The following is an 11,557-nucleotide window of genomic DNA, read 5'->3' as shown; positions in this document are numbered from 1 at the left end:
CGATATCTTTTGGTAGCCGGACACCATCAGCTTTCTTCACCACATTTGCTTATTCACCTGCTTTTTCTTCAACGATCGTGTTGGGAAGGTAAACATCACGGAATGCCAGTTTAATAGAACAAAACATTCTTGCATTGAGGGAGTACTTGAGTAGAGGCCCAATGTCCTTCTGCTACCTTAAATACTAAACCTATAAATATATGCACATAGATCTATTTCCCAATCCTCATATATCTAAATATATTTACATATGTACATGCCTTTATTTAGACCTCTATAAATGCCCTTTGCCTCCTAGTTCTTTTCTCTGTTTTCTTTCACTTTCCTCTTGTCCCACTATCATGCTCAGTCTTCATTTGGGTTTCAGTGATTCTTCTCAGTTACATTACCCTTGATCACGCCCTACCAGGCCTCCCACACCTTCCTCACCACCTATTTGGATCACTTGTTGTTCCTTTGTCCCTGGGTTCGTTAACACCACTTTCTTAACCCCCACCTTCCCCTCTCCCATGTCCCCCCAGAGCTGGCAGTCCCGTTGTTTTCCCCTCCAGCTGGTTCATCCAACCTATCTTACTTAGACCTGCGGAGATAATAACATGCACAAAAAACAAGACAGCAAAACCAAGCAACTAAAGAAAACAAAACAGCAAAAAGCCAATGACAAAAAAAAAAAACCAACAACAAAAAAGAAAAGCTTGTAGTTAGTTCAAGGACTGTTCGTTGACCTTTAGGAGTGTTTTCTGGTCAAGTCTGACGGGGTGCCACACCTGGCCCCAAAGTCTATTTTTGGTATTCTCTGGCGACTTCCTTGCTCTGTTCCCCTTGCAGTTCTGTTGCACCCCCTTAGTGTTTTGCCTCTGTGTAGTGGGATCAGATGGGGCACATTTCCCACACTGTGCCTCCAGGGTTGCCCCCTGTAGGGCTGTGGGTCAGTGAGGGATGTCGTGTCTCATAGTGGAGCTGGTCATACGGTCTTCTCTGTGGATTGCCTGCTCTGAGCGGGAATATCGTCATCAAGGCTTGGTGGGCCAGGATGGGCTCCACTCTCTCTTCGCCCCCCCCCCTTCATTTGCTCCCGGGTGCTCTGATCAGACATGTCCCTCTCTCTGAGCTGTAGCTTCAGTGCTGTACTCTGAAATAAATTCTTCTGGGTCAGGTCGTTAACTGTTTTTCTTAATAGTTTTTTGTTGTCAGTTCTAGCTGCCATTGAGTCTCACCCCCCAACTCAACACAAATCCATACACATTACACAGAAACACTATTGTTGCCTTTCACCAACCCCATGGTAGATTGCGGATCAGAACGTTGAACCCATAGGGATTGTGTGAGTTGGTTTTCAAAAGGGTTGGCAGGCCCTTTGTCAGTTAGGCTTATGAAAGGAATGGCTTTTCCGTTCTGTCTTCCACAGTTGGTCAGGATTGGGCTAGAGATGGCATTGCACACTGGTGGACACACTCAGCCAGGGTCTTCAGACACCTGGGTGTGCATTTAGCGCATCAGACTATGGACCTGACTGTGGTTAACGCCCAGTTAGTTGCTGTTGAAAGCTCCCAAGTAGCCTTGGCACTCAAGGACTCCTGCTAGGTCTGTAATCCGGAATATTAGCTTGACTGCCTGTCTCTGCAAGGCAGGAGCCGTCCAGGGGGTGGATTGCCACAGTGGCCACAGCAGTGAGCTCAACGATGGCTCTAAAGGGGAGGGTGTTAGAGGGCCAGGCTGTGTTCTGTTCTTTGTGCACAGAGTTGGAACTGACTCGGGGCTCCTAACAACCACACCTATAAATCCAAAGTAAAAATGTCTTAAACAAGAGGGAAATTAATATTTCTAATCTAAGATGTCCTTATGGTAGACATAGGTCTGGATTGGGAGCTTCATTGGGGCTCATGAACTTAGGGCCACCTTCTGTGTCTTCCTGGTGTGTGACTGTTCTTTCGTGTCCCCCATGGGCGAGGATGCCAGCTAGGGTCACGGGCCTGTGTCTGGGGAGGGAACGAGCGGCCCGTGTTGAGCTGTGCCCGCTCTGAGCAGCTTCCTGGAAGCCCTGCACACCTGTGTGTGCCTCATTGACCCAAACTCAGTCCTGCGACTGTCACCATCGGTCCAAGAGGCCTAGAATTGGAGCATTTGAGCAGAGCACTCTAATCGTGAATAAAATCTGGGTCTTGTTGGGAATGGAGAAGGAGGCAGAGGGCATCTAGTCTCAGCAAGCTGTCTCTGCCATTAGCCTCTCCGGACCACCCATCTCTGCTCTCTTACTGCTCTCTTCCAGCATGTCCCACATGCACTGGACTTCTGTCCTTGATGCCCGACTGCCCTTCATGCTGAGCCTGTGGGCCGCTCCCAGGCATCATTGTGCCCGAGGATCTAGAGCGCACAGGGCATGGCTCTCAGCTGGTGGTGCAATGTATCCACCGGACCATTATGCAAGATACAGTCACGGCTTTATATCTTTACGTCTATCGAGTGTAAGTTCTGTGTGCCCTTTGGCACAGCCAAGATGGTGGCGCAGCACTTTCTTGAGTCTCAACCCCTGCTCAGGGGTCAGCCCACATGGTCCCTGTTATTAAGCCAGCTACAGGGCACTGCTCTGGGCTGTCCCTGTATGCGGTCCGCACTGAGGCCCAAACCCCACAGGGGTGCCGCCTCCCGGACGGTGGGTTTTGACTGCGTCTCCTCCCTCTCAGGAAGAAGCCACTCTTGCTTGTCCACGGCGATAAACGGGAAGCCAAGGCTCACTTGCATGCTGAGGCGAAGCCCTATGAGCACATCACCCTCTGCCAGGTAGGCTGCTGACTGCCGCTCAAGGTCATGCTTCGTCCGCGCATGGGGAAGAGACGACACGACGCGTGCAGGGCATTCTCCCGCCTAGTGCAGGTACCTGGTAAACCAAGAGGTACTGCCTGCCTCTAGGGGTCTAGTTCATGGCAGCACACACAAGGTGTCTAAGTGTCTCTGAACAGTGGGTGCTGCAGACAGGCTCTCTCAGTAATACACTTGCCATCGTCTCCTTACAAAAATACTATTAATAATGTCCAGTTAAAACAGTGACTTCCAAGGGGACCTGCTGAGCCAGTTCAATTCAAGGTGGAGAGGTCGGCGTAGAAGGTTACGGTGACTGGGGGGCGGGGTGGAGACAGATTCTCAAAAGGTAATCACAATAGGCTTTCCTCAAAAGGCACAGGGTGGTCTTGGGAGCTTATGATGAAGTGTTAAGAACTTTGAAAACTGCGTTCGTGAGAAACAGCAGGTCTGCTCCATCCCAACAATCCACCTGGCTTGAGAAGCCTACCCTGTAAGACTTCCTTTGGGAAACCTTACCCTACGCAGCCTTATCCTGACCCTTCAGACGTCTTGTTCCCAAAGCTCAAAGAGCATTGAGCAGGAGCAGAATTTACAGAGACTCTCACCCTCACCGCCACCAAGGCTGCTCCACCTCACAACGACCCTGTGAGACAAAGCAGGGCTGCCCCGTGTGGGGTCAGAGACCGTACGTCTTTACAGGGGTAAAAACCCTTGGTTAGCACGACCCGTGGTTCTCAACCCCCCTGTGCCCGTGTTTCAGATTCTGCCTGGTGGAGCTGTGCCAATGGCATGATGCGCAAGAAGCCAGCAAAGTGGGGCGAAAAGGAATTCAGAGCTTTTAAATGCACGGCTCCCTGCCTCTGGCAAGAGGGAGTGAGGCCGTGAAGTCCCTCATGCAGTGCTCGCCTCTTCCTGACTCATCCAGCAGAAACTGAGCCTGGAGAGGCCACGGTCAAGGGCTTCTCCATTCCTCTCCCTCCTGCTGTTACCGCCGTGAGATTGGCTCAGGAAAAGATTGATTTCTGCTCTTGGGAGGACAGACAAGTGTCAATTACAGAGGCCCCACTTTCTTTTTCCATTCCTTCTAGCCCCTTGTCCTCCATCTGTAGACCAAAACCCAACCCACTGCCCTCAGGTCACTTCCTGTACCTTCTAGAACAGCGTCCCACTGCCCCTGTGGGTTTCAGAGGCTGCGGGTCTTTTTTTTTTGGGTGGGGGGCGGTACAGAAAACCTTATCTCTTCTACCACCGAGTGGCCGTTGGTTTCAAACTCCTCCTGCCCTTGTGCTTAAGCAGCCTGACTGGGGCCCCACCTGCCACCTCCCTCATCCGTAGACGTTAGACCAAGGCCGCCTTGTGTCTGAATCATCCAACAGCGAATGGTCTCGCTGCAAGTGTGTGTGTTTTAATTAAATAGCGAGCTTGCGTCATCGGGTTGGAGGAATTTAACCACTGCACTGTGGTGGGGGAAGACTCTTCCCAACATTTCCTTTCCTTCACCCAATATGTTTGCGTTCTTCGACCCCTGCATAGGCCACTGCTTGGCAGTTGCCTACAATCGTATGCAGGCTGATGGTGAGCAGAGCTAAACTGACTCACTCGCTCAGTGCCACCGGAATTCTGAAAGCCAGCTGTTTCTGTGCTGGTGCCACAGAGTAAGCTCCGACTCCTAGCGCCCCCCGTGTACACCTGCGCCCCTTGAGGAGCTGTTACATATGAACCCATTTGCCACCACTGTGTCGGTCCGTTCTTGTTGATGGCCCTCTGTTGGATGACAGGATGACCTCCTCCAGGCCCTGATCCCTCCTAATAACACGACCCAATTATATGAGACACAGTCTCACCAGCCTTCACTGTAAGGAGCCTTTCTCCGCGCCCACCACAATTCAGACGCACCGATAAGGCCCTCGTCTTCCTTATTCAACTTTCCCACAAGCATGACCAGAAAGTGCATGCCCAGTCCTCAGAGGGACCCTTCAGGAGGTCTGTGCAGCAGCTTTGCCCGATGCCGTCTGCCCTCTGAAATCCTGACTGCTGCTTCCTCGGGCGCTGATTTGGAACCAAGAGGATTTCTTAGCGGACCAAAGAACCAAACCCACTGCCAAGGAGCCGGACCTGGTAGGACAGAGAAGAACCGCTCCCTGGGCTTTCCGAGACTCACTCTTTCCGGAAGCACGCTGCCCTCTCTTTGTTCTGTGGAGTCGGTTGGTGGGTTTGAACCATCAACCTTTCAGCTAGCAGTCCAGTGTTGAATCCATTGTGCCGCAAGGGCTCCTCCTCCTTTTTCCAGTTATGTGGGAGTAGAGAATTTTCCAAATTCCGACTTCTGTCACCAAGAAGTTGAGCGGGCAGCGTGCCTGTTGGCGTACCCTGGACCAGCCTCTAGAGGGTGCAGGGTGAGGCTGTCTTGCACCTGTACAGCCATCGCTCAGCGGAGATCCACCCAGAAGACAGTACTCCCGCCTGAACCATGGAATGCCTTCTACGATGGTGGATTAGTATGTGGTGTCATTTTGAATAAGAGAAATCCTTCACTGTGAAGCAAGGTCAGTTAGTCACAAAATCAAAGAGCTGACCCTGCTCCCCATCTGCACACGGGATTTGAGGACACAGGTAGGTCAGCCTGGCAGGCCCTGCCCCCACCTCTGCGTGCAGCTGCGGGAGCCTGGGCCTGTCCCATTGCTAGGACTGTTCCCCTCGGGGTGGTGAAGAGGATTCTGTGGGAAATTAACCCTTGGAACGCCCGTGAAATCGAATCTGCCCGTGAAATCAGTTGTTACCCTGAAAGAAACCACCCTGCTGCTTCCTCGGGTCCGACTCTGTCTTTAAACCTGACGGCCTCACCTCAGCAACGCATCCACCAGTTGGCTTTCAAAGGCTTGCTGTCCACCTCCCTCCCCTCCCCTGTGGCCAGTTCACACACGCCTGCTGGCCCGCAGGCACCACCAAAGACCAGGTTGAAGAGGGCAGGGCGGTGAGCTGACCCGCCTGACGCTGAGCGTTTCCTATTGGAGTGTTCTCTAGTTGCCCAAAGGGCCCCAGCAAGCAGTTCATCCGGCGCCCCAGTGCTGCAGGGGGAGGGGAGGGGAGGGCTGCAGCAGGGCGAGCAACCCTGGGGAACCTGGTTCTTTGCACCCACCGCCCCTGTTTCTGAGCACTTTACCGACTTTTCCTCCTTCCCTCCCAAGAACTGGTCTCTGAATCTGGTAAACTTTCCGGGTGGCACAGCCATTTCAGGGTTCAGCTACCAACAGGAAGGGGCATCGTTTGAGCCCACTCGCAGGCCCCTCAGCAGAAAGGCCTGGATGTCCCCTGTGTGCACACAGCCTTTGAGACTTCAAGGGGACACAGTTCTCCACGAAACTCACGGGCTCCTCGTGAATCGGAATCGGGCTGACGGCACCTGACTGGTGTGTGGCCTCATCTCAAAGTGGAGAAAAAACAGGGAATGGATGTGGATGCGTTTCCTAAACCCGTACCAAGGCGGAGGCATAGGACTTGAGCCCACGTCCCGCACACCTCCTTGCTGGCTTCCCATGGCACCCTTGTCTAACTTTTCAGAAGCCCACCTCTTGGGACGGCGGCACGCGCCCTTGGGGGTGTGAGGAGATCCCCTCAGTTCTGCACGCACCCCTGTCCGTGTGTTGCTGCAGGTTGACCCCTCCGAGGGGGCCTCACTCCGTGACGCCATGACCCTTGGGCAGCCCCTTCCTTCACAGGCCATGTTATTTCTGCCCAGGCTGTGCTGCCGACATAAGGAAACCCTCACCCACGTCATGGTGCGCACAAAGGTCTCACGCGGACACCACGCCACCATGCAGCTTTTAACTGGGCATTGATCTCGGTGTACGCCAAAGATCCAATTTCAGAACTTTTATATAGAGCCTCGTTTACTAGTTCTTTGACAGCTAAAGTAATTAGACCTCTCCTTCCTAATTACTCAAATTTGAAATGCAATTGGTATTGAATCATTTTGGAGAACTTGGGGGAAAAAATCAATGTTGTTTTTTTTTTCTTGTCTTGTTGTTTAAGGGCTTGTTCACTAGAGGGCAGTATTAATTTATATAAGGAAAAAATCGGCCCTATTTTTTCAAATTTCATTTCTTACAGATCGGGATGTTGTTTGAGATTTTCAAAGGCAGTCTGTGATATCTTCTTTTCTTCCTAGGCAAAGTTGGATATTGCATTTGGAACACATCACACGTAAGCATTTTTATGAAATGTGGGGACGATATTGTTTCCCTAGCTCAGTGGATGCCATTGTAAAAAGGGTCCTTGGAGGAAGCTAACTAGTGATGGTGGGTGGGGGGAGGGGGGCTAGTTATAAAGTATCAGCAAGGAGGTAGAGAGAGTTATCTCCGACCAGCTGAAGACCAATTTACTGAGACTCAGGCTCAGTTGAAAGCAGAATCCACACTCTGTGATATTTCTCTCTCTCTCTCTCTCTCTCTCTCTCTCTCTCTCTCTCTCTCTCTCTCTCTCTCTCTCTCTGTCTCTGTCTCTGTCTCTGTCTCTGTCTCTAGCATTCCTTGCACATGCCTGGAGGCGGGGGAACTGCAGCTATATTGCAGTCCCCTGGTCCTGTGGCTGTGCATGATCACACACAGGCTGCTCACATCTGGTGCCTCCGGATTCCACACCTGTAAATAGGCCTGTGCTTTTGATGTTTCCAGGGTTGCGTTAAACAGAAACTTCAGTGGCCAGCTACGTGCTGGGAAGGAAGAACTATTGTACCAAAAGTTGTCAACTTGGGCTGATTGCAATGCAGTGACTTACCTAACGGGCCTCACAGTGATGTATAGTCCGGGACTCACTCAGAATGATTGAGTGGGGCTGTGAAAATAAGGTGCCTGACGCCCATGAGGTGATTGGTCAACTGGCTAACTGCAAATCAGGTACACAGAAACCTGGGGGTGTGACCATGCAAATATAAACCCCATCTAGTAGCTGTTTGACCACACGAGGGACTTGCGGAGAGAGTCATCCCAGAGCACAGAGGAGACCACCCTACCATCAAGAAAGCTTCCCCAACACTGCCCGCCTGCCACCTCTGGAGCGAGGAGACAGAAGGCAGGGGCAGCAGAAGCTGGGGACCCACAGGACCAATGCCGTGGGTGTCCCAGCCCACAGAGCAAGGTGGCTATGCAGAGTGGACAGACGGGAGCCCAGATCCTAGGCACCCATTAGCAGGTTTTAGATGTCCTGAGTAAGCGTCGCCGATTCTGCCGGCCATTCCTAGTTGGTTCCTCCAGCCCCACGGATCAAGCTGGAGGATCATTGCAATTGGACCCGCAGGCACCTCACTTGGGTGTGGGCTCGTCTACACAGCCGTGAGCTGCAGGAGGCACTAGCTTGGGGAGAGGACACACAGGGCAGCACAGCTCCCTCGACTGCCCTGGTAGCAGGGGACCCTCCAGGGGTGGCAAGGTGGCAGTAGTCAACCAATCCTGCCAGGGCATAGGCCGTACTAAGTGAGGCGCCCTGGACACTGCCTTTAGCTGGCACCCTAGCATAAATACTGGTTCTTCTTTTTTTTAATGCTAGTTCTAAGTGACATTTAGCAAGCCTGACACGCAGATTGAGAGCCTTGATGGTCCTGTGGGTTAAGTGTTGGGCTACTAACCACAAGGTTGGCAGTTCAAAGCCACCTACTGCTTTGAAGGAGAAAGAGGAGGCCCTCTGCTCCACAGAGATTTGCGGTCTCGGAAACCCTGGGAGTATTCTGGTCTTTCTTAAACAGCCCCTTTGCATCAGAATCAGCCTGTGAACATTGAGGCTTTTGGAGTCACCAAGACAAAGTGTCCGGTGGTGGGTTTGATGGGCCAGGCCTCCCACCTCCTTGTTACGGGCACACATTGCGAGCTGGCACCCAGCGCCCCTGGTGCAGCGACACAGGCTGTGAGTGGGGAGGGGTGTGGGTGCTCCACGGAGCCTGGGGCTCCTTATTTGGTGCCCCTCAGTTCTTCTCGGGTAGAGCTGGAGCTTGAGGCCCCGCAGAGGGAAGCTGAGTGGCTTCCCTTGGGCCCGTGGGAGTGGCAGGACAAGAACCCGCTCATGGCCACTCGTCCTTTTCAGCCTCTGGTTCACTCACTGCAGAGCTTCCACTCACTGTTCGCTTGGTCCGCCTCCCGCCTCCACCCCCACCCCCACCACGCCACACCACCTCCCAAGCTCAGCAGTGAGTTCTTGACCTAGAACTCGGAGTGCCTGGGGATGTCTGCATCCCCTTCCCCGCCTCCGCAGCAGCTGTGGCTTACGTTTTGTGAATATGCCAGGGTCACGTGGCAGACTGCACCCCAGACTGGAAGTGGCCGTGGGTCGCTCAGTTTAAAAGGCATTCCGCATACTCCGTGAACTACCTCTCACGTTCCTGGGCTGCAGCTCCACAGGACGGCTTCTTAGGCAGTAGGTTTTTATCCAGAACAGTGTGTGGCCTTGTGTGAGAGGCAGGACAAACCCTGAGTTGGTAGGTGGGGCTGGTGCGTGGAGCCTGTACCCCACTCTTTCCAGAATCCCAAATGCCAGTGTTGTCATGCGTAGTAGACAGATTTCAGTGGAGCCTCCTGACTAAGAACAGCCTCAGAAGATGGAAGAGGCAGCCCACTTCTGAAAAATGAGCCACTGAAGCCCTGTGGCTAGCAGCGGGCCCCTGTCAGCTACACGGCTGGAGCTGGGCTTCCTGGTTGGGAGGCACACCAATACGACCAGCCTCCAGATACTTGACGGACGTGGAGGCAGCAGTGCCCTCAGGCCCCTCATGTGCTGAAGGCACTGCTTCTGGGCCTCCGACAGGGACCGGGGCAAAGTAGGGGTGCTCTTACTCTTCTACCTGTGCGCTGACCACAGACTCACCTCCAGCGCCCACAGCCTTGTTGACGGGCCCCTGGGTGACCGTGCCCAGCTGTTCACCACAAAGCCGGCAGCCCAGTCTGCCCAGGTGCACTTCGGAAGGAGGTCCTGAGAACTGAGGCTTCTGAGGGGACAGTCTACTCCGAGGCACACAGGGTCGCTGTGAGCCAGAGCCCCCTCAGCCAGCTAGTGGTTTTCCAGGACGCCAGAGTGACTTGGGGTATCTCTGGATACCTGAGAACCTGAAGTCTCTTTAGTCCCCTGAGCTGGGGCAAAGACACTTCTCATGACCCTAAGACTAAGTGGGGGAGGAGGGGAGACCTCCTAACACACATCCTTAGCCCCCCCCCCTTCGTTACCACGCCCACCTTTCCTGCCTCCCCGACTGCTGCAAGTGCCGTGCTGCTGGTGCTCTGTGCCCCAGATACCTCGCCATCTCCATCTGTGCAGTGAGGACGTAGCCGGTGAGCAAGCCGCGTGGCAGGGGCTCCAGGTGTTGGTTTTCCTCCCCTTTCACGGAAATTCCTTCATAGTGAGGACATGTCCCCTTTGCTGCCCCCCATACCAACTTCACAGATGATGATAAAGCAGATGAGCGTTCTCCAGAGGGAGCCTCGCTGTCCCCTTCAACAGAGCAGAAGCAAAACCAGTGGTCATTGATCCGAACACAGCTCCCTGCAGCCCGTGTGTGTCCCAGTAGAACCACAGAGTTTTCCGTGGTTGATGTTTCTCAGGAAGTGGGTCACCACGTCTTTGAGGCCCCTCTGGCAGGGCTCCATCCTCCAACCTTCTCTTGGTCAGCAGCTGAGTGTGTTAATCCGCGCGCACACACACCTACCCCCCCCCCCCCCAAGTAGGGACTCATATCCTCTTTAAGAAAGCAAACAGTGACAGAGAGTCAGTCCTGACTCCTGGCGACCCTCTAGGACAGGGTAGAACTGCCTCTGGGTTTCCAAGACTCACTCTTTACAGGCATAGAAAGCCGCCTCCTCTCTCCACAATCAGTTGGTAGTTTCGAATGGCTGACCTGGGGGGTCGCAGCACTTTGCCACAGTGGGCTCCATACCCCGTTTTACCCACTTTCCCATGTGGCTCTGTTCTTAATGTAGCATTTCATCCATGAAAAGCGTACCATGGCTCGCTTTAGATTATTCCGGAATACTGTTTGATATGACTCGCTGACAGTGCGGGACTCTCCCAAGAATTGCTGCATTGATTAATGGAATTATTTGTCATGTCATGAGTCCACGGCTGGCGGCTGCTTGGTTATAGTTGCCAATTCAGTTGGCATCTGTGTGTGTGACTTTGCCCAGATTTCAGAGAGCCCAGCTCATAAACGGAAGGAGGAGGGCCAAACATCTGTCCCCTCCTTTCTCTACCCTAACATCAATGTGCTGTTTGCCAGCTTGGGCTATATCTGCCTCTGACGAGAGCTAAGCCATCTCATTCTCTTTTCTGGTCTTGTCACCTTGACCTCTTTTTATGCCAGCCCCTTCTGGGGCTGACAGCAGTCCGAGGTGGATTTATTTCGAGAGAACCAGTGGTCTCGTCAGTGGGTATGGAGTGGCACTTTGGCCTCAGTGATAAAGTTACTGCCATGAAGAAAGACTTTCTCGTATGGGAGAAAACCGACACCCTGGAAATAACTAGAAACCTATAGGAGGCCCCAAACCATCCACTCCTGGATTTTCAAATCAAGCCAAGCCCTAGAGAAGTTGTAGGAGACCATGCGTGTCTGACATTTAACATACATAGTGTTACCTTTTATTTTGTGCCCACTGCACCTCGTGCAGTGCATGCAGTCAGGGTGGAGTGGACTTCACATGCCAAGTGAGAGCGTTGGCTTGGGATATTGGATGAGTTATCTAGGATCATACCACTTCCCAATGGCAAAGATTGGTTCTCG

General features: G+C 53.0%; 1 protein-coding gene across 1 annotated transcript in view; it reads left to right on the top strand.

Annotated features, from left to right (window-relative positions):
* The window catches only part of TDP1 (tyrosyl-DNA phosphodiesterase 1), an 88,478-nt gene that overhangs the window by 18,987 nt on the left and 57,934 nt on the right, over positions 1–11,557 (top strand). Inside the window, exons 5-6 of the mRNA XM_075531526.1 lie at positions 2,685–2,781; positions 6,971–7,005. Of these exons, the coding sequence (XP_075387641.1) occupies positions 2,685–2,781; positions 6,971–7,005 (132 nt within the window). The remainder of the gene's footprint in view (positions 1–2,684; positions 2,782–6,970; positions 7,006–11,557) is intronic.

The sequence above is a fragment of the Tenrec ecaudatus genome, chromosome 14 (genome assembly GCF_050624435.1).
Source record: "Tenrec ecaudatus isolate mTenEca1 chromosome 14, mTenEca1.hap1, whole genome shotgun sequence".
NCBI lineage: Eukaryota > Metazoa > Chordata > Mammalia > Afrosoricida > Tenrecidae > Tenrec > Tenrec ecaudatus.
Note: the sequence above shows the minus strand (reverse complement) of the source record. Positions and strands in the feature narration are given on the sequence as shown.